Below are 24270 nucleotides of genomic sequence, written 5' to 3' on the forward strand. Positions count from 1 at the left end.
GCTTTGCGATGTCTACGTACAAAGTACTACAGTTCAATGCCTCTGATTCGAATCGACACGCTCTTATGTAAATAGCTAGCTGAAATAAAAACAACGTGCAACGTCAGTAATCGAGACTGGAACGCTGGAATGTGGCAAGTGAGGCAAGGCATTTGCACATGATGGGCACTGAGCTGAATCGCTCGAGTGAATTTCCCATCTGCCTGAGCTATTAGTCTAATACTGGCTGTGGATACTTGCGGAAGATTAACCACTCACCGCTGTAACAGTATTCACAGAATAAATTAATTCACTCACCGATGAACAGCGTCTACTGCACTTTCAGTGTTTATAAAAATGGCGAATAAAATTTTGGCGAATCCATGCATACTCGCCAAATTCGCCAAAATTTTCTCCTGCCAAAATTTTCCGCTATACGGTAGTAACTTAGTGGGGAACTTTTGCGGTTTGCTTTGAAACCACAGAAAATTCTAAATGAAACTTTCCCCATTTATGGTATACTAAAGTGCATTTGTAATGCTGTAATCAAATTGTTAGTGGTTTGGTAATGACATGAAGTCATACTGAGGAAATATTTGTGAATATTAACAGCAATGTCTATTTTTAAAATTGTACATATACGTAAACTGTTTTTGTGATGTTGCAACTTGCAAGTGGTTTGGTGGTGACATGAAGTCATACCTATGCTAACACTGAAGTAAATAATTATTGTAGATTAGTGCATTAATTGTTTTCTAATATATGGCCTTGACCTGCTTTCTTTCTTTATTTGCAAAGATCATAAAAAGTGTTCACCACTGACAACCATAGAACTAATTAGATATGTATACTCATCTGTATTCACCCATGCATGCAGCTCTGTCTTATAGCTTTTCCAATTACTAAACTTCTAACTTCACATTGAAATTACTTATCAACTTAGCACTTTTACAGACAAATGAGCCTATGATGTATGGTCAATCTGACCACATATCTGAGCTGTAAAACTGAGTCATATGCCTATTACACCCCGTTCACACTATCCCGGGTTAGCCAGAGTGTTTTCAACTCGGGTTATTGAACTCGGGTTGGCACTTGTTCACACTACTGTATCTGACACGAGCTCGATAGTGCGAACGCCGAATAATAATTAGCTAAGAGAAGCGCATGAGCTTTTGATTATTTAGGCGCTTAATAAAAAGACACTAGAATTGTAGCAAGGAAGTGTAGAACCAGCTGAAATAAGCTGTACAATGTTAGAGACACCATGTTTAAGCTAGTGGATGCTCCTTTCTCCAGGATTATTAACACGTCGTTCGAGCGTAATTGTCACAAAGTCTACTAGAACTACGGTACGTCATAGCCATTTTGAAGAACAGTTTTAGAACATAGAATATACTTGCTGTGTGGCCAACAGAAACAAGTTATATTGTTAACCTGACTTGGCCAGCTCGGAATGCGTTCAGACTGTATGCTATCCTGAGTCAACTCAGGGCCAACCCGTGCCAGCCCACCTCTCCATGTCATGCCATGCTGGACCCAGTTCGGCACGGCTCGATTGATTCACACTCCAGTTTGTTTCAAGCCGTGCCGTGCTCTACCCGGGTTAGAGGGTAGTGTGAACGGGGTGTAAGACTGGTTTTCACAGAACCCATACTATAATGTAAACAGGATGTCATGTAACACTCTTGTGATGACTATACAAATAATCTTATAATAACATAAGGGCTAAGGAATGTGGTGGTTAATAATTGTGATTGTGCAATATCAGGTGTCCTTAATCGGAGTGAGGTAAAAGTAATTTTCATGGGAGCCTAAACTGTTCAATTTTTTCTTATTATGATAATGAAATTGTAACCTTCAGGATGTTAGCATCATGATGGTATAGTTTGTGGTGCTGTAAAGCAGAAAGAAGCAATTAAACCATGGCAGAAGACCCTAGTGACTTTTTTTTCAGCCTACCTAATGAGAAAAATGTTGTTACCATGTTTCTACAAGACTGGGAACATCACAAAAATAGGCGATCTTTTGTCACTATGATTCCACCAATAAATACTAGGCAATTATTTCACCCGTTACAGTAGGCCATGTTTTGTTGCTTAAAAATCCTCCATTACTTATAACAGTAAAAATAAATTGTATTAGGAAAGATGCAGGCTTTAAACCTTAGGATATCACTACCAGTTGACACAAAATCATCGATTTCTCAATCACAACACAGCGTATCTTTTCAATTTTCACGTCATCATTGTAGTAGCTAGTACTGTGTGAGTTGCTATAATACAATCTTATAATAAGAATAAACAGTATGGTGTGGGCTCTTGCAAAGTGTGAAGATCTTAGTCCCAAGATCTTAATCCATATAGGCTTCAATACATCTTAAGGGACACCAGATGTTTTGCAACCCTTCATAAATTAGTATACTGAGAATACTTTAGCTTACATGGAAATGGACTCACTTTCAACTTGATACATCTTCAATTTACCATGCACAACAGTACATAGTGGTGTATATATGCAAATTGGTGCCTTATGCACAGACATGCCTTGAGCCAGGCTTGAATCTGACATACTTTTTATATCTTTTGGAGGACAGTTGTAGTAAGGAAGATTGAATTTTAGTAAAACTATTGAGACCTCAATATTCAACTACACCATTACTGTATACATCAGTGATTGCCAAGCAGTAATAGGAATTGCTATAACAGGAATTTCTACCTTGTCATATAGCTAAATATTTGTTGTCATAAATGTACTGTTAATCACTTACATATTCTATCTCTTGAAAAAAGGATGCTGTTGCAGTTCTTTTGCATCAGGTCGATCCGTAGACTGAACCTAGTAGAATAATAAATACCATTTAGAAATTGTAATATACCATGCTACATGATGCCACAAAAGTAAATTTGAAGTCAAACAAAACTAGAAATCTTTGAATGCTATGTAGCTATGTCACCAAACAGCTTACGAGTTGGTAAATTAATAATGTGAACATTATATGGTTTTTATATCAGTGGCGCTTATGTAATAACCATAGGCGATTCTAAGGGGGGCCAGGGGGGGCCAAGGCCCCCCCTGTTAAAAAATAACTTTTAAACAATCTTGGGGAAAAGTTGCTGTATAGATTGGCATTGTTATTTTTAGCATTTTTCATGTCTTTAGAACAAATTTTAGGCTGTTTTCAAGCCTTTAAATTGCAAAAATCCTGCAGCTTCTGGGGGTTGCACCCCCAGACCCCCCTGAAAATTCTACTTTATACTATAGCCAAACAACAATAGTTATGCCGTTCCCTACTGGCCCCCCCCTGTAGGTCAGGTCTAGAATCGCCACTGGTAATAACTATACTACAGCTGCAAGAAATTTTCTGATATATACACCTGAAGCCTGAGGGCCACAGGCCTGAGGGCTAAAGGTGCATATAATATGATGCAAAGCCCGAACAGTTGTGGCATAAATGATATACACCGTACCAGTATCTGATGATCAATCATGGTTTTAAAAACATGGGTTAATATAGTCAGTACGTGTTCACCTGAGCCCCCGCCAAAAACAGTAATACTGTATCAAAGAGGTGAACATATGTTCACTCCCAATGGTTTTGTACTGGAACAAGCATGTTAAGTGCGCCTGAATCGTAATCGTCCATTCTAAACGTATGGGATATTTTTAAAGCCTTATAACTCACTTGTTTTTGCTCATATCAAAGCACTAGTACTATTTAGACTATTAGCACCGGCGTTTAATAAAGGGCTTCACAGTGCTACTAAATGTTAGGGCAGCTGGCTGATGTAACAAGAGTTATTAACAAGAAAGGAGGGCTCAGGTGAACACGAACAGACCATAGTCCTCAGAACGTTATTTGTATGTCATTCTGCTGCAATGCTTGATGTTAGTAAAACATATGATTGTGGGACTTAATTTTTAAATTTTATTTATTTTTACTAAATTAAGCCTACTAGCTTCACTGTTGGTAAGTTAAGTAAAGTACTTATAGGACTATAAGCTACTAACCTATTTCCAGTATAGCAATCTTGTTTTGTGGCTGACAGTTTTGTGATGCATAGAAATATACATCCACGCATTGCCCAAACTAGTATTTAGTGATCATTCATCATAGAATGCAATCAGCTAGTCAAAATTTAGTGACTATACACACAGCTTTGCTAAGACTCTAATATTGACACCACAAAATGTAAAGTTGTATAATGAGTCAAAGTGCACCAAACTAGTTGGGTATCAAAAACATGAGCAAATTACTTTCCCATGATATTGCCCAGGTAATATCTAGACATTGTCTGGAAAATCAGCAGCACCTTTGAATTTACAGGCTAAAGTGGTATACATATACCAGTATCTTCCTGTATACAGAGTGCTGTGCTATGAGAATATGTCAAACTGATACTGCAACTGGTATAGTAGAGGAATTAATCAACCTTTTTCTACATCTTCATAGGAATACCCTAAGGTCTGTTAGTGGGTGTCTTAATTGTCTGGTTGTATATACAAATATTGCAATAGTAAACAATTACCATATACAGCATATACCATTTTGACACTTCAGATTAAATGCACTACAGGTTTCACATATTGCCCTGCCCACAGGGCAATATTGTGACGTTGCCCTGTGGTTTAGATTGTATCATTATAATAGCCATGACCACAAATGCCTTTAATATTGAGGTAGTACAAAGCATTAGTCCCCTTTGATTCTATTTGTCAAACAGTACTGTTCTTCCTTAAAAGTGATGGGTGCCACTATATCTTACTACAAATACAGCATTAAAATGCTTATAGGCAGCCAGATATTGAATTTAAACTCCCAACGTTTGGTCTGCCAGCCTGCCAGACCACAGTCACAAGGCTAGAGGCTAAATAAAGCAGTGCGTGGCCACCATCTTATGCTACAACAACCAACTTAAGGTGGGATGTGCCTTTTGTGGTTCCGACGAATGTCTGCCTTCTGCACTGTGCCATTCCTTTTATCTTAAATTAAATGGTCATGCCAGGAAACTATACCAAGGCATTAACTTTCTGCATTGACACTTTCCTTAAAGGAACATATTTAAATGCCACAAAACTATTTGAGGTATCAAGACACACGGTAGTGTGTCGTGCGGCCCAAGAAGCCGGCGTGCCACCCGTGAGTATATTAACATGAAGAAAGAAAATGCAATTTTCACACCTATGTAGCTCTGTGATCCCTTATCCGATTGGAACCAAATTTGCTACAGACGTGCCGGCCAGCTAGGGGAGTCTACACACCACATTTGAAGAAAATCGCTCCAGCCATTTCCGAGATACGAGCGAACAAAATTTCATTTTAATTTTTTCGTTTTTTTCTTCTACTTCTTCATTTCGCACACTTCGAAAAATCCGCCATAAAACACGAATGCGTGCTCGGATCGGGCTGAAATTTGGCACACTTAAAGGGTTCATTAAGGCGGATCTCTGTACCAACATTGGTAGGAATTCGATGAACATTCACGGAGTTATTACCGATTATTTGCATAAAATAAGGTCGGAGGTCTGTCACGCCTACAGGGTAAACTCCTTTGAGGAATCAGTTGAAAATTGATATGTAGATGGAGCAACCATCGTAGGAGTGCCTTTTTGTGGTTTGAAAGGAATCGGGATAAAGACCATGGAGATATGACACAAAACCCGACTTGTGTCAAAATTACGCGATCGATTTTTATGAATAAAAAAAACTATTAGTTTTCGTGTCTACCAGGTAAACCGCTTAGAGCAACGAGCTGAAAATCAGTATGTAGCTGGAATAATCATCATAGAAAGTCCTTGCAGTAGTACAGAAGAATCGGATTACAAACCACTGAGTTATGATTCGAAAGACAACTACGTGTAACAAATGCGAGATCGAGATACTCTAATAGAACAGTCACCCTAATAAAGTATTCAGCTGCATTTATAATTTACTCAGTTATATTACATTGCAAGTTATTCTGTAGGGAATTCAGCTACAAACAAGTCACCCTGTAGTCAGATTAGCCAGAAGAAGGTACCTAATAGAGAGTTCAGCTACAAAGAAACCATCATGTAGAGAGATCAGCTCAAACAAATTGCCTTGTAGAGAGATCAGCTAGAAGAACGTACCTTGTAGAGAGTTAAGTTACAAAGAAACAATCACGCAAAGAGTTCAGCTGCAAACAAATCACCCAGTAGAAAGTTCCGCTATGAACAGATCACACTGTAGAGAGTTCAGTTAGAAACAAGTCATCTTGTAGAGAGATCAACTAGAAGAAGTCACATTGTAGAGAGTTCAGCTACAAAGAAACTGCCATGTAGAGAGTTCAGCTGCAAACAAATCACCCTGTAGAGAACTCAGCTACAAACAAATATGCCCTGTAGAAAGATCAGCTAGAAGAAGTTACCTTGCAGGGAGTTCAACTACGAACAGATCACCCTGTAGAGAGTTCAGCTACAAACAAATCACCCTGTAGAGAGTTCAGTTACAAAGAAACCACCATGTAGAGAGTTCAGCTGCAAAAAATCAATCACTATAACACATGTCAGTCTTGTTCATCTATGCATACTCTGTATCAGATTGGTTCAGTTATTACAGTATCACTAATATAAATTTTGGTATATGCCATAAAACTCATGTATATGCACCTACCATAAATCAGGAAACTGTAAATGTTTGAAGTATTTGTTGTTTAAAACATTATTTTGATTCAACATAGTGCTAAAAATAATGTCCATAATGCTTGGCATGAATTCGCTCATAATGCTCATTTTTGTCTTTTTATAAAAAGACAAAAATTCATTACAGCGAATTTAAAATACAGTAGCAATTGCTAGCAAAATAGAATGCCGTGAGATAGCTGCAACATTTGCACCTGCTATCACGATTGCTTATTAGCTAACTCAGAACACTAGCAGTTCTGCTGGATCCAATTGGTGTGAAGCGATTGTGTTTAGCACCAGCAAGGTACCCCAGTGGGCCTGGCCCACTGCCAAGCTTTAATTCAATTAAGTTTTCAATACAAAGCTCCTCATGACTAGCTAGTGCTGAAGTGTAACAGAATCAACTTCCCAAACCAAACTTTCTTGTGGATGAGTCTTACAGCTAAGAATAACTTGTCATTGATGCAGCCAACGACGAAATTTTTGATGGTGAATTTTTCCTGACTTATGGTATACACTTCTGCAACATTCTACCACAAGTACTAGTAGAATATACATGTATAACAATTGTTGAAAAATTGTTAAAGGAATATTTGGTAGAACAATAACATACCCACACAAGCAAAAGTGATTTCACACAAAGTTCTAGACCAAAGTATGGCTCCAAAAAACAGCTGATTTCATGCACTCAACACATAGGTACATTACATATTTGTATGACATATTAATGCATCTGATCTACATACCTGAAGACATTTCTGCACTAAATCACACACTCCCAATGTATCTCCATAGAATGCATCTTGTAGCTCCACAATCTATAAAATATACTTCAAAGCTGTAACAGTAGCACGATAGGCTACCAACCTTAATATGTTTTTTGTACAGTTCCTGAGAATATGGATGACCTTGAGCTGACAGTAAAAGTGATGCTTCCTGAAAGCACATACAAATGGTGACAGCAAGCTATTAGAAATGTATTGGTTCAAAACATAGACACATACTGCTGTATTCGCAGTAGATTTGTATGTATACTTACCCCTCTTTGTTTGAGAGGTCCACTCTTTCCAATAAATATTGCTAGTAGTAAACAACCAAATGACCATATGTCCACTCCAGTAGTATACAGTACTTCATATGGACCAGATAGGACCAGGTGCATTGAAACCTGTCAAATGGAAATGGAGTAACAATCACATGTTAATATATTCAGTAAGTGACTACTCACTTCAGGAGCCCTATATCCCATAGTACCCAGTGGTAACACACTGGCATATCTTATCATCTGATGTTCCTCTAAGTGTAGCTGATAACCAGGTACTGTGGCTGATGAATCAAAGTCTCCTAACTGTACTATAAACTTGTGTTGACAACTACAGTATAACACTTCACTACACTGGCATGTTGTCTTGATCAGTATGTTACTGGCTGTACAGAATGGAAAAATAAGCATAATACCTACTGTACTATTCATAGCTATAAAGCTAAGGTCTGTTGTATTCACCTGAGTAACTCAGGGCACCTGCCATTAAAATGTTTAGTAATGTTTACATAAGGTTCTAAAATGTTGAGACTTTCATGAAGCACACCAGCTGTAGTGTGCAATTAATTTATTGTAACTGCACATATTCTGTACATACATGTATGCCTATTGTGACTGCATATTAATATGCGAACAAGTATAAGGAAAAAATAGGAACTGTGATTAGGGAAAGTAGGGAAACAAGGGACTTATTGACAAATAGTAAGGAAATAAGTTGATTTACTTTTTATATGACTGGTGAACTCATGCATACCATATCAAAAGAAAAAATGGCATCTGAATTCATGTTTTTGACTAAACGTGCACCTCAACTATCATTACTGACTCAAAAGTAAAGTGGTCATTATGCATCACTTTCAGCTACATATGTCAGGGCAGGAGGAGGGAAAATTGAGTTGGTCAGGCCATTGACTATAATGTTGAAATTGCTACTATATACATGCCAATGAGAGAGGAGCTGTTGCACAGTGTGCAAAGCACACTCTGTGAAGTGTGAAGCATGAGCATTCTAGGGGGGTCTGGGGGCATGCCCCCACAGGAAATTTTTGAAAATTAGACACTCAGATATGCAATTTTAGTGATATTTCACTGCTAGCTAGCTATATAAATATGCTCAAGCCTATCTGTTGTTCTTCAGACTTTCTGTACTATGTATAATTGTAGACCTGACATACAGGGGACACAGCATGAAACTTGCTGTATGGTTCGTTTAGTTATAGCTAGTAATTAGAAGTTCAAGGGGGGTCTGGGGGTGCAACCCCAAGGAGCTGCAGAATGTTTGCAATTTAAAGGCTTGAAAATGCCTTAAAATTTAAAATTGATGCTAAATTTTAAAGTAAAACTAGCTAGCAACTTGCAACTTTCTCCCCAAATTTCACAAGGAACCAATGCAGCATGGTCCCCTTTAGCTAGGATATAATTACTATACAGTGAATTCACACGGCTACAATAAAAAGCTACACAGCTACAAAAATTCAGTATACTACTATACTGGTTTGTATGAAGTGAATGGATCATCACGTAAATATACTGGTGGACAGTCATGAGACCAATCAGTACTCGAAAATGGCGCGATGTGGGCGAGACTGAGAATTTGCTCAGTATCTCGACAGGACGAGTGGCTAGTTGAAGAGGAGTGATTTCTACTCAACATCTCATCCAGATGGCCACCATGTAATGTATGGGTATACAGCTTCTTGCTGCGGAATGAGTCATCTGGTTTGTCACTGCCAGCCCTTCGCCCAGTAAAAGAAGCCAAGAGAGACAAGCCAAGGAATGCTAATGATTATTTTATGGAAGATTGAATTGTGATATAAGTGTGCTGGTTTAGAATAAAAGAAGGCACCTGACTTACACGTGATAAATACCAACTGTCAGCACACGTGATACTGTACGTAGAACTCACAATCATTTCAGTACAAAACGATAAAAATGCTAAGCTGTACTGTAAGGTAATTGGAGGTACTATACGTGTAGTTCTGTGCTTTAGTTAGGCTGAGAAACTAGGTAACTACTCGTGTCATGCATTTTCGATAACATCTGTAAAATGTACGTACCTACATGTACATGTGATTGTCCAAAGAGTGCATGAGAGTAATGTAGTTTGAGCTGGTCAGCTAGTTGGTTCAACTCCAGATTATTGGTCCGGCTCAGGCCTGACCAACCGGACCGTCTCCTCTGGCCTTGTATGTTCAGCCTGTTACACAGCATTACAAACGAACAACAGTAGGAGAAGCACCTTAACAATCAATCCAGTCACCACAAAAAATACAAAGGGTTCCCATTTACAAATGTAGGGAAGTCATCGTGCTACTGTGAATTGAAACCTTGGGCTGTCAGCAAGGAAATGAAACACAAAGGATGATAAAGGTAAAGTTCATGATGTGTGCATTGTGACTGTATGTACTGTGGTATGTACCTCACGGGCTGAAGTGATGTCAAGCAGTGAAAAAATCAAGACTCTAGCCTTAGCCATTGTCAGGCCGGCAGGGAGGCAGGCAGGCCGGCAGGCAGGCAGGCAGGCAGGCAGGCAGGCAGGCAGGCAGGCAGGCAGGCAGGCAGGCAGGCAGGCAGGCAGGCAGGCAGGCAGGCAGGCAGGCAGGCAGGCAGGCAGGCAGGCAGGCAGGCAGGCAGGCAGGCAGGCAGGCAGGCAGGCAGGCAGGCAGGCAGGCAGGCAGGCAGGCAGGCAGGCAGGCAGGCAGGCAGGCAGGCAGGCAGGCAGGCAGGCAGGCAGGCAGGAAGGCAGGCAGTCAGTCAGTCAGTAGAAAATTCTACTGAATTATAATAATAAAATTTAATAACAATCTATTGGAAGCATTTAGGGTTGTACTGAAGGTACTTTTGGGCTTGGTTATACCCAACCAATGCTGCCAAGGTGTTAGGATGGTATTGTGAAGTTGATTTTAGGGTGATATTGTTGGTAAGAAAAACCCAAAACAGTACTACCGTACTGTGTGGTACATAAATGAAGACATGAATAAACAAATGAAAAGCATGCACTTGCAAGAACATCCCATGCATTAGAACTGAGTTGAACTGAGCATAGCTACTGTTTAACACAAGGATGATTATTGGTCAAATCATACATTACTACTAGAGTAAGCAATTATTAATTTAAAACTGAAATAGGGTTCCAGTGATAAAATGAGTAAATCAAGAGATGATGGTAGCTATGAACCTGCTTGGCATAGCAGCAATGTGGGAAAATTGGCATGTTTTTTCACAATCTGTTCAATTAAAATAGGAATTTCCCACATTGCTACTATGCCAAGTAGGGATTTTCCCTCATAGCTACCATCATAATTATCTTGTTTCAAAACTTCTTATTGCTGAACCCCTACTTCATTTTAAATTAATAATACCCCACTTTATAGTTACAGCATAGCTATAAAATACATGTGTGGTTGTGACTGCTGTATTAGAGTATCTTGATACGGTACTACACACAAAGCAAAAATAGTGTTCCAATACTACATATTCTAACCCTGTATTTATTCAGTATTGGAACAACTAATTTAAAAAACTCCCTATAACGAGACAAAACAAACCTCAAATCTATAAATGACTCTAATGTTATTCACTATTTAGGGCTGTGGTCTATTTTTGCTTGAGCCTAGGTAGAATTTTTGGACTATTAGTTCCAACACCATAACATAGACGGAATAAATACAGTCAGTATTTGTGTATGAATTATGCTGTGGTACACCTCCACAAATGTACTACACAGTAGATTAAGCTATAGCTAGGGGGTGCAATACAATACCTTGTTTTCTACGGAGCTAGATCATTGAGGGGTATATCCTAAGCACTGATTATTAGAGGTGTGGTGGCATGCTCTAATCATTTAAGGGGGCGTGGCCCATCGCAACCATTTAACTATAAATCTAGGAATACGCTTGCTTGCTAGGGATACGCTTACGCTTGTCCATTATGTGCCTTAAATAGTTTTGTGGTATCTAAATACACTCCTTTAAGAAAATTGTCAATAACACCTTGGTATGGTTTCCTGGTATAAAGACAATGACCATTTAATTGAAGATAAACAGAATGGAAAATCGTGGAAGGTAGACATTCATTGAACCACAGAAGGCACATCTCACCCATGAAGTTGTTCTGGTGTAAGGTGGTGGACATCTGCTACTTTGTTTGGTCTCTAGCCTTGTGACTGTGGTCAGGCAGGAAGTGAGGTAGGCAAACCAATTGGGTGCATGGTATACTGGACGTTCTGGGATACTGCAGTATTGTCATCAAACCAGTTCAAAGGTTATTCACTTTCAAATATACTGGTAATATTGGCATGAATGCCATTAGGTGTATTATGCTATGAGGAAAGCCAGATATCAGGCCTTTAGTATTTAATTAAGTTATGAGTTGATGTTTTGGTGGTGACTACAAGTCCTGGCTAACAGTAAACTGTGAGGTTTCAGGTTACAATGCAGTGCCAGCCTATTTGTATCTGTATAGCAGTTATTTATAACCTGTTAGCCATGAGTAACTATTGCTTGTGGAATATATCCAACTTTGGATAGTAACTACAGATTAACAGTTAGCTGTTTTTATCACAAAATAAACAATACCAGCTTGATTAAAAACGTGCATTATAGTTGATTACCAGGATACCATAAAATACCGCCATACCGGGGTATTTTCTTGATACTAGATATCAGGAGCAAAAATGCAATATCACCCAACATTAAGTTACCAAAATACAGGTGGCAGTACTGTTTATCCCTAAAATGATTACTGTTTATCCCTAAAATGATGGGTGCTGCCCAATATGCTGTCATTAAAAATCATCCTTGAAACATCATACGCAACAAAAATCACCTTTCCGGAATTGTCTTAGTCCATCTAACATCAAATCCAGCATTGAAATAGATGACCAGATAATGAATATGTTTTAAAAATGCCCAAACCCGATTTTTGGTCTGCCTACCTGTAAGCCTACCTGGCTAACTATACAGTGCATGGAACCCCTCTAAGCCAGACACCATTGGGATGTCCTTTATATGGAGGTGTCCTTATTTGAGGGGTTTTCTAAAATTTTAAAATAATCAGTTTTAATGCAAGAGACTAGACCGAGTGGTGGAGCAAGATGGGTTATGGTACCATGTGAACATGATATGATCAGCAACAGAAGTGATGTTATTGAGCATGGGTTACCTATGGTGTGTGGCCTGTACTACACTATCCAGGGCCGGCTCTGGCAAAATTGGGTTCGGTGGGCCATCCGTGGGGGGTGATAGATAGTGTGCAGAGCACACTCAGTATGTATAGCATGCTCCTACTAGGGGGGTCTGGGGGCATGCTCCCCCAGGAAAAAATTTTTAATTATCACCTAGGAAATGCCATCCAGAAGCATATTTATCCTAATTTTAGTTGGACATAGTTATCCCTAGATATCAATAACTACACTGAATTCATTCATTAACAGCTACATGTGAAAGCATTCAATCTAAGCTTATTGGCCAGTTGCTAGATGAATAATGACCACAGTACTGTTACTGTATCAGTGGTGCGGTCTCAATTACACCACAAACACAAGGTGCCCACAAATATTTTGATGCATGCTCCTGCCAAAACTTTTCCATAATATTCCGTGTTTGAGAGACTGATATAGACTGTTGTAGCACGGTATCCAAGCCCTCTAACCTATTTCATGCAGTACAGACTAGTGTTTTATACTGCTATAGTTTACAAGAAGTTTTCGAGTGTGTTTTACTAAAAATAAGTAGCAGACTTGCACACGTAATTGTATGGCTTCTCATACTGGTTACTATGATATTCATATAGCTACTAGTCAAGTTGACTGTAGTTGTGAAAATGTTGGGTGGGCCATGGCCTACTCGGCCCCCCTCCAGAGCCGGCCTTACTATCCAGACAATTAGGCATCACAAAAATTTTATACATACTCCCATAAAGACTTGTCCAGATTACTCCGTATCTGATTAGTTATCAAGGTAGTTGCATGCTGTATAGATTATGTAGTGCATCCTGTAGAGCAGTTTATCTTAAAGTGCACCAGCTACTATTTTCATAAGACCTGGGTAAGAACATTAACAGCAGTACTTGTAATCTATACATATTCATATGGCTTCTCGTAACTTCAGCGCTTTGTCCTGCACTTTGTAGAATAGGCAATACAGACAGTACTTTCGCTGCACTAAAAGATGTAGTTCGATTGATTGCTGTAACTGGCAATGAACCTTTGTTACTTGTGTCCGCGATTAGCAAGGTATTGTACTAGTAGTGCTTGCCATGTCTGGGAATTGTGCAGTGTCTGGTTTACGGAATAGAGAGGTGTCCGCTATTGAGGGGGCATTAATACAAACAGGTATTGGAAGTTGCATTTGGGACTTTATTAATTGTCCATTATAAAGAGGCTGTCCGCCATTCAGGGGTGTCCGTTAAGAGGGGTTCCACTGTAGTTGCAAGGCTAGCGGCCAAGTGAAACAGCACAAAGCTACCATTTCATGCCACAATAACAAAATCACTGGTGGGATGTAGCTTTGTGCAGTTACAGACAGGCTATACGTCTATGTAGCGCACTGGCACAAATTACATTATGTGATAGTACCTGTCGTGTAGGGCATACATATAATAGTATATATCAGATTCTATTATGATATTAAACTTACTGACAGGCTGAGCAATAATTTGTACTACATAATGTAGGATTTAGCATCATGCAGTACCTGCCTATCCTATTCCCTTTACCACACTACAACCTATACCTATTGTCATTACCTTCATACAGTAGAGTAGGCTACTACTGAGTATTATCATCTATACTGCTATCACCTTCATACAGTAACTACTAACTGTTAATAATGTGGTAAGAACAAAGCACTTAAAATAAGAAAAACAATGTTGAAAGAGGTACCAAGTGGAGAATAAAGGTACAGCATGAAAAGTTATACAAAAACATAGCATGAAAAGAACACATGGACTAAATGTTACTTGTGGTTAGAGGATCTTTAAAAGAGTTGTTTGTAATGGAATAGTGTTTATTTGCAGATTTGCATGTAGTTTATAGAAAGAATCCGAGTGAGTTTTGCACTACAGCCTTGCATTCAAAGCACTGTAAACGACAAACTACAGTAGTTGGTAGCTTCATTTAAAAGGATTAAATGATGAACACTTCATTTAGCATTTGATACATGCATCACCTGGCAAGAAAATTGTTGGGAACCAAATGAATGTGTGATAGCCAGACAGACAGATGGCTTTTCAGCTTTATATTACATGGTTATCTTCTAGAAAACTATACTGAGGCATTAATTTTCCATATTGACAGAGGGTATGTTTAGATGTCACAAAACTATTTAAAGTATTTAAGTGATTGTAAGTGGGATAGACACGTGTAGCTGCGTTTATAAAGTGATCACATTATCTAACCCATCTCTAAACATTCAGAACATGCCAGCACGCCATTAACAATGAGGCATGCTGTGACCAAGTCCTTAATGATCTAGCTGTGGTTTTGCTGTAGAAAACTAGACACAGCGTTTCTTAATCCATTGCATAGACAAGATATTCTAATAAAGCAGGACATGTGCATATCATAACTATGCTATAACAAAAGGTAACAAAACTGGTACAATTAAAAATTCTTAATTTAAAAGTGAAGTAGGGTTCCAGCAATAAAAAGTAGTGAAACAAGATGATGGTAGCTATTCCAACACAGCCATATGGGAAAATCCCTACCTTGGCATTGATCAGGTGGTGGTGGTGGTATTATGCCAATGTAGGGATTTTCCCACATAGCTATGTTGCAATAGCTACCATCAGTTTCATTACTTTTTATTGCTAGAACCCTACTTCATTTTTAAGCTAAAACTTTTTAATTGTACTACTAATACCTTTAACATCACGATGTACCAGTCCCTTTCCATGCATGTAGTCCAAAGCTTTCAGTACTGATCTCAGGACATGTTTTACATTCAGTAATACTGTCTCCCACTGATCTCTCTTCTCAACTAGTTTCATCTTTAAGTGTTTCAAACAACCGTGATCTTTTGTAGAGAGGGCATTTCTGAAGTTGATGTCCATCTTCTGCATGAAGCAGTAGACATAACACTTATCCCTGTGACGTTCATGTTTTTCTCCAACCAAAACAGCTTCAAGATTTATAATGTTGGGATGACATAGTTGAGAATGAACACTTATTTCATTTGATCGGTAAACTGTCTGTGTAAAGAAACAGATTACACTTTGAACCAATCCATCATTTTACGCTTACTTTCTTCACAGCAAACTCCTTCCCAGCATGGAACACAACAAATACAATAGCATTTCCACCATATCCAATCCTACTGGCTGTAGCTCTCTTGTTAGGTAGTGGATACTGAATGTGTCCCGAGAAACTCTCAAGATCTGACTGGGAATTATAAAATGCAACTTTAAACATCTGAATAATTAAAATGTATAAACTGTAGATCAAGAAATTTAAAAAAGTTATAAATGTGACCCGTTGAGCAAACACCCACCGAACTTGTTTGCATAATTCTGTAAGTCATTGAAATACATTGGGTAAAAAGCGCATGCTACATAATAATTTTATGCATGTTATAATCACTTCAGTAAACAGTGTATTTAAACCAAAAATGATACCTTGAGACTTGTGAATGGATTGATGCAAGTCCCAACCCTTTAGCCTGTTGCACTTGAGACCCCTAAAAATTGTCATTGATTTCAAGGTTTTAACAGCAAAATTTTATCCTTGAAATATTTAGACATCCATATAGTCTAATACATTTTGGGAATGTTTGCAAATCTACAAAAAAAATAAAACTAGCAATGTTCATCCTCAAAAATTTTACCCCTCAAAATATTTAGGCTATACGGTATAGTTGATTAAACAAGCACCTGTAATTTTTTTTTGTAAAGGCACAGTACAAATCAATTGTTTTGCTCTTCTTGCTGTCTATTGCTATAACTCTGAAAGCACTTACCAAATAAGGTTGAAAATTTAACAGTATTCTTTCTAGACAACAAAAAATTATAAAAATTGATGAAGTTTGAGAAAAACTGCAAACAAGTTGGATTTTTGCTTAGCGGGTCACAAATGTACACTGGTGAATAGTATGCCGACATTTACAAACAGTAGTATGCATGGATAAATTAGTTATGGACTATAACACACCTGAAGGATAAAACCCATTAATTTTGTTATGTTTGTGTAGCTGGGAATGTGAATTGTAGCATTAAGTGGGACATTTTTTCTTCCCTTCAGTAAGAGTGTAAACAGTTAATAGAACAGTGAAGCACGATTCTATACAATGGACAATATACCAACAGGTACTGGCTAAAGAACTCACCCAGGAAACATAATATATATGTAAAAAAGCTTCTTTGTGTGTATTTTTTTGGTTTAAAACGTTTTAGAGCTTCATAGTTATCAATCTCAAATTGTGATTAATTTAATTGTTTAATGTCAACTAAATAACTAGTAATTACTACAAACTAGGCATCTGCATTCTGCAGAAGTAGCACATTAAGTCTGAAGAAAATATGAAAGATAGATACAATAAAGGAAACAGCTGGCTAAATTTTTGCCAATCAATTGACATGTTAATGTATAGTATTTATATAAATGAGTGCAAAGTTTCAGTAAAGGTATTGAGTACTAGTGCACCTCACAGATACACATTGACTTATTGCGAACTGCAAATAAAATGTCTACAAAAGCTCCTTCTCCGAGTAAGCAGAGAGACACTAATACTAAAGGCCTGCTGATTGTACCCCACCTAACTCTAAGCAGCGAAAAGATAAGAACAAAGAAGCTGAAACTGAACCAGAGGATATATACGCTGTGTGTGACAAGCTAATCTAAGAATGGTCAGAAACCAGTGATGGACAGGAGGCTATATTCTGTGAAGGTTGTTGTAATGCCTGGATACATTGAAGTGCAGTGGACTATCTTCAAAATTATTATCCTTAGTAGCTAATGAATCGAAAGAGCCTTTCCGCTGCATGATTACGCACCAAAGAGAGAAATCAACATCTTGAGAAACCTTGTTGAGCCGCTGACTGAAAAACTTTCTAGTTTACAATTCATAATGATCTGGTGTTCCCCAAGGGTCTGTTCTTGGACCAGTTCTATTCTTGATTTATATCAATGACATCATTGCCAACATCCAAAGTGAGATCCGTCTTTTTGCAGATGATATTCCTATTTACAAAACCATTACAACACCACAACACCATAAAATACTTCAAGATGATTTAAACTCACTAACAAGATGGGCAACTGACTGGATGATGGAATTCAACATCTCCAAATGTAAAATTTTACAACACACCATAACAAGAGTACTTTCACATACAAAATGTCCAACATTCCACTGGCTACAGTGTTAGAACACAATTACCTTGGAATCCATCTCCACCACAAACTATCATGGGATCCTCAGATCAATTACATCTGTAACAAGGCAAATCGACTCCTTGGATTCTTAAAAAGAAATCTCCACAATGCACCATCAGAAATTAAAGAACACGTCAACAAACAATTGCTCTTACCATCATTAGAATACTGCTCAGCCATCTGGGACCCCTATCATCACACTAGTATTAGTAAACTAGAAATGATTCAACACCGCGCAGCTCGTTTCGTTTTAAACAAACCCTGGCACAGATCTAACCAAAACCATGATAGCATCACAGACATGTTATCCAGTTTTGAATGGCCTACACTTCAAAACAGAAGAACAATTGCTAGACTCACCTTCCTATTCAAGATTGTCAGGAACTTACTTTACTAGCAATACCTGATCATTGCTTACCGTCACCAACTCCAGTGTCCTACACCCGTGCTCAACATCCTCTCAAGCTAACTCAATTGCAAACAAGAGTTGATGTGTACAAATACTCCTTCCTCCCACGAACAATTATTCAATGGAACTCCCTTCAAATTCCTAACATTGACACAATAGATCTCGAAACATTTAAGAATGCTGTAAGTAATACAATATGTGATTGTAATGCTCATTAGCGTGTTGCCCCTAGTGGGCTTTGCTAATTAATTAACAATAATAATAATAATACTATCTCTATCAAGACCAACCATATTTGTGAAACCCTGAATTCGGAAGACACTGAGCACTCCAACACAATATCTGAAACTCCAAATTCAAAAAAAACTAATCATTTTAAATACTCTTTTGATCAAGACACACGGTGTGGCCAAGAAAGCTGGCGACCACACCGTGAATATATTTACAAGAAGAAAGAAAACAGCTTTTTCATGCATGCATAGCTCCATGGTCCCCTTTCCAAAGCACACTATTTTTGCATTATAGCTGTCCCCAAGGTAGGGTATGCCACACAGCAAATTTGATCAAATTCGCAACAGCCATTTGCGAGATATAGGCATTCAAAATTTCGTTTTACTTTCTTCGTTTTCTTCTTCGTATGCTGTACGGGGGGCTACAGGGGCTTCGATTTCTTTTCGCACACTGCAAAAATTGCTATCAAATGCAAACGTGTAACTCGATTGCCTTGATCTTTGGCATATAAATGAAGAGCGTGTAACAGTGGATTCACATACCAAGTTTGCTGTGAATCTGAGTATTCTTCAAGGAGTTATGAGCATTTATTCACGTAAAAAAAAGATCGAACTTCTGTCATGGCTACAGAGTAAACCGACTACAGAAATAACTTGAAAATTGGTGTGTAGATAGGCTGATCATCGTAGCAGTGCCTTTTGATAGAATGAATAGCAATAGATTTACAGAGACAAAGTTATAAAGCAAAAGCTGAGCAAGTGTAAAATTGCGGAATCGAGATACTCTAATCAGTAGAGCAGTCGCCAAGGGGTAAAAAAGGTGTACAAAAGTGTTGGAAAAAAACTAACCAGAATTCGAACCTGGGACCTCCATACCTAACACCTGCATCCTTAACCACTGAACCACTGCAACCTTGGCTGATCACCTCACTTAATTTCTGCTTTATAAATAAAATTTCTAGTTGAAATCTGCTTATAATCAAAAGTTTGTAATTTCATAGATCTACCAATAGAAGTAATAGATTGTTCTAGAACATTCTATGTATGTTCTATTAGAAGTCCTCAAAAAAAACGTGCACTCTATTAAAGTATTACAATAATATTATCAAATATTGAATTAAATCATTAGGGATGTGTCTATTATGCCGGAATAATTTCGGGAATAATAGGTAGTGGAAAGAATTGGGGAATATTCCGGAATAATTGGATGAGTTCTAGTGCAAAATTATAAGTTTTTCTTGTAGTGTGATGCAAAAATCGTTTGGCTACAACACTGAAACAGTGCAAGCATAAAAGTAGTTAAAAAGATCAAGATACTCTAATAGAGCAGTCATCCATACTCTAATAGAGCAGTCAATTTTGAGACCATAATTTTAATATAGCAGTCACTTATCTAAAAGTCTGGTTTTGGGGTCTTATAAAGTACAAAAAGGAGTGAAATCCACACAAAAACAGCCAAGCGGTAAAAAAATGGTGCGGCCTTAAAATTCCTGGGTGAAAAAAGTGGTGAAATCATTTCTTGGCCGCCACCTTTGATTTCACAGCTTTTTTCACCCAGGAATTTTAAGGCCGCACCATTTTTTTACAGCTTGGCTGTCTTTTGTGTGGTACTCCTTAAAAATGATACTTTTTTTCTACGGTCTTGTTGAGTCTCCCAATTCAAAGTCTGACAAACTGTTTACCGTACAGAGGGAAACTTCGGAGGAGTAAAATTTGTCAAATAAAGCTGCAAATTGTTAGCAAAGTGCATGCCCTATTTAATTAATTAGATTACTGATCACTGTGCCTGAAGCAAGGATCTGGAGTACCACGCTGCTTTGGCACCTGCAGTCAGCAATCAATTAAAAGGTAATGCTATATAGAGAGTAGATCTACGCCCTCTGGACTAGTGAATATTGTACTTGATATGGTAGCACTCACTACTTGCCATGCCTGTTTTGAGGTGAAGTTTGAGGATCATGGATACAGCTAGCTACTGTAATTGAGGCAGGCTTGACTCTAGTTTGATGCCTGGCCCAGTAGCCCTTGGTCAAGTACAAAACTCTTTAGTTTGAGGCTTGGTTTGCTGTTCTCTTCCCTAGCAACATATTTGGATGGGGACAATTTGGCAAATTCATGGTCATTCGCCAAATTTTAATGGTGCCAAAGTTTCCCTCTGTGTATGTGGTCATGCATGGAATCAAAGAATAGCAACCAAAAACTCCAAAAGCCACTAGACAAAAGCAAGACCTAGATGCTATGCAAAATGTACACACTAACATTGATTGTTCTCTCTCCAAGTCATCAATCAGGGATTTCCACTGACTGGGATAATACAGTACCTCCAACCCAAACCTATATATATGTATAAAGAACTTTGCGTGGGAGGATCAAAGCAAAAAAAGTGTTCTATATTTGCCATAAAAGCCCAAGTTTTCTATATTGGGCAGTTATAGAACACTTTAATAAACCACAGTTCTATATCAGGTAGTTATAGCTAGAACTGCCAGGTCTATTTTGTAGGCTGATAGCCTACTTTGAGTGAGTAATCACTCATTCTGGCCAGTGCAACCAATCAACCAAGCCAGTGTAGGCTGATAGCCTGACTGACCAGTCAACCCAACCAGTAAGAGCAAAACCACTGGATTTAATTTATAGACACACTTGAAGACAGTGGCGCAGCTAGACTTTCAGCGATGGTAGGGCACACTTTCGCATCAAATCCGCCCATGCAATTATAAATACACGCTGTGGACTCTTACACATTTATATAGAAATCTTATTAAAGTGCATGGTTATGCCTAGCTAGCTAAATATACTGCTACACCGCTGTTTCTGCAGCTAATTGACACTACAATCTACGCTATTGCTCGATCAGCATACAATTTTACCTAATTTCTTCTTCCACAGCTCTCACGGATTAAGTCTTGATCCAAATTTTAATCGGCTAGCAACATGTCACACATCAGCACTGCAGTGTTGGAGATCTGCTAAACCACAGAGGGCATTAAAAGGAATGCATAGTAGCACATGCCTCATCACCTCGACAGTATCGTAGGTCCAATCTCCAATCACTATTAGCATCACTATCAGCTCACTATTCACAACCTTCTTGCAGTGGGCATTAAAATTAATAATTCATTTATTAAACCTCTTGCATGTATTCTATCAAGAACACCTCACTCAACACCTGTCATAGAGTATATGCACTATATTATCACCTTGACTTGATATAATCATGATTTGTACAGCCTCATTCTTCCCTCCAACTCGAACTCGCGATCACATGATAGTAGGCATTAAATGGAATTTTAATTTTCTTTGTCCGCCGATGTTAGTAATAGCGAAATAACAAGCTGCAGCAATGATTTTCATATAAAAAGCTGCGTGGTAGCGTTGTGAGAAATCGTCGTGCGTCGAATCACGTGACTTACAACATTTACTTACAGTGGGGCCTGGAAAGCTGACAGTGGGGCACGGGCCCCAGTGTAGCTATGCCACTGCTTGAAGATTTTGATGATGGTTGCTTGTGGTCGGCAGCAGTGAACATTCTTAGTAAGTTTTGCTCAACGGACGAGTCCTCAAAAACATTTAGTATTGAGAAGATGGACTAGACTCACAAAACGACTAATGAAGGCACAGCACAGTGCAATGCAGGTGAAACACAAGCGCAATGCCTATTCTACCAACGATAATACTTGTGACCCACTCTTTTCGTGCTATATTCCTGTATAGTACCCGCGGCAGTGCTTTATCTGGTATAGAGAACTGTCAACTTGAGGTACACACGACACACAAAACAATTAGAAACTCACGGAGGAGTGTTATCATCGGTAGAATAGGCATTGCGTCTGTGTTTCTCCTGTGTTGCACTGTGCTGCACCTTCATTAGGACTGTCTTCTCAATATTAAGATTTCGATTGTGGTACTTTAATAAGCATATTTCCATGATATTCCTAGGACTCATCCATTTATTTAACAAAACGTAGTAAGAATGTTCGCTGCTGCTGACCACAAGCAACCAACATCAAAATCTTTAAGTGTGTCTATAAATTAAATCCAGTGGTTTTGCTCATACTGGTTGGGTTGACTGGTCAGCCAGCACAGTCAGGCTATCGATCAGCTCACACTGGCTTGGTTGATTGATTGTACTGGCCAGAATGAGTGATGATTACTCTCACTCAAAGTAGGCTTTAGCTATTAGCCTACAAAATAGACCTGGCAGTTCTATAACTACCTGATATAGAACTGTGGTCTATTAAAGTTTTCTATAACTGCCCAGTATAGAACATTTGTGCTTGTATAGCGAATATAGAACACTTTTTTTGCTTTGATCCTCCAACTCAAAATTCTTTATATATATATATATATTTTTTTTTTGTCATATCCCGAGTAATCGTGTTGTAATTGTTATATTCTACACTCCAGTAGATGAAACAACTATATATAGCAAGGTATAGTGAAACAGCACCTGTTGAGTAGACATCCTTGATGGATCACAAGTTTTAGATTCTGTAGTGGTGCCATGCCCATCTACTCATGATTAGCGAAGGAGACAAGAGCTTGTGAAGGATGCAAGAGTTCATTGAAAATCCTCCTTGTTCAGTGTGAATGATTCTAGGCGCTTGTCAGTATTAGAGACTTGAAATCCTTTATAGATCAGGCGTTTTAGACTCTATAGCAGTGCCACGCCCATCTACTTGCAATTATTGAAGGAGATAAAAGTTAGTGAAGGAGACAAGAGTTAGTGAAGGAGGCAAGAGTTCATTGAAAATTGCTCAGGTGAATAATTGTTGGTTGATTTAGGCGCTTGTTATTAGAGACTTGTTTACCATTTAGATAAGGATTTCGCGGAATGTGTGAAGTTACACCATATATGGTAAACGCAGCCACAAAGCGTGGTATATCACAGTTTGCCGTGGTATATCAGTTATATACCACAGTGCAGCGCTTTTGATCCCATAGCCTACTTAATAGGACAGATACTACTAGAACCATCCACATTGTTCACACCTGTGCGTTGTATTACTACAGTAGTTTAGCTACTGCAGTTCTGGAGGTTCTGGAGCACCTGCATGCTTCCCATTATTTTGGTATACTTTGCAAGATGGTGGTATTAAAAATGATATCACCATTCATGTTGCAGGCCACATGAATGGCACTGATGTTTAATGCTTGGTTGTTATTACAGTGTGGTCCGTAGGTCATCTGGCAAAGCGAGTATTGTTGTAGCAAATCAATACGTGCTCTTATAGGGCCATGAAGCCACTGGTGTAGGAAAGAATCACTGAAAAATTGAGCTACATTCCTGTCAAAACCACAGACAAACAACTGTGGTGATTTGCACAACTCCCTCAACCCCAACCAGGTTTTTTTTCACTTTGGGGAATTTTTGATGCACCTTTTTGTTCTATTAGTCTGTTCCATACAATTTTTTATCTATAAATTCTTATGCTCGAAGTTTTTCAGCACTGGTACATAGACTCATCATAGAGACTCTTATAGCACTTTTGTAGTAGGGCAGGTTTTCCTGTCTCTAGGTAAAAGCTTCTTTCACACTTAATCTGCAGCTGTATGACATTATACTACTGTAGAAAAGAAACAACGTATAATTGCA

General features: G+C 38.4%; 1 protein-coding gene and 1 long non-coding RNA gene across 5 annotated transcripts in view; both read right to left on the reverse strand.

The window, feature by feature from the left end:
• LOC136269309 (uncharacterized) overlaps positions 1 to 24270 on the reverse strand; it is a 74240-nt gene that overhangs the window by 21252 nt on the left and 28718 nt on the right. Inside the window, exons 4-10 of one of the 4 annotated variants that reach the window (XM_066064858.1) lie at positions 15909 to 16046; positions 15529 to 15856; positions 7853 to 8052; positions 7664 to 7792; positions 7492 to 7560; positions 7371 to 7442; positions 2750 to 2817 (exon numbers count right to left, since the gene is read on the reverse strand). The exons of 1 other annotated variant lie outside the window; for it this stretch is intronic. In XM_066064858.1, the coding sequence (XP_065920930.1) occupies positions 2755 to 2817; positions 7371 to 7442; positions 7492 to 7560; positions 7664 to 7792; positions 7853 to 8052; positions 15529 to 15856; positions 15909 to 16046 (999 nt within the window). In that variant the 3' untranslated portion in view covers positions 2750 to 2754. Of the gene's footprint in view, positions 1 to 2749; positions 2818 to 7370; positions 7443 to 7491; positions 7561 to 7663; positions 7793 to 7852; positions 8053 to 15528; positions 15857 to 15908; positions 16047 to 24270 lie in introns of those variants that run through there. 2 more of the 4 variants (XM_066064860.1, XM_066064856.1) reach the window with 2 other exon arrangements.
• Positions 16053 to 18672, reverse strand: LOC136269314 (uncharacterized). Its single transcript, XR_010707278.1, has 3 exons — positions 18454 to 18672; positions 18040 to 18399; positions 16053 to 17840 (listed from the first exon to the last, which is right to left on the reverse strand). It is a non-coding gene; the product is annotated as an uncharacterized lncRNA (long non-coding RNA).

Source organism: Dysidea avara, chromosome 10 (assembly GCF_963678975.1).
Source record: "Dysidea avara chromosome 10, odDysAvar1.4, whole genome shotgun sequence".
In the NCBI taxonomy this organism is placed as follows: Eukaryota; Metazoa; Porifera; class Demospongiae; order Dictyoceratida; family Dysideidae; genus Dysidea; species Dysidea avara.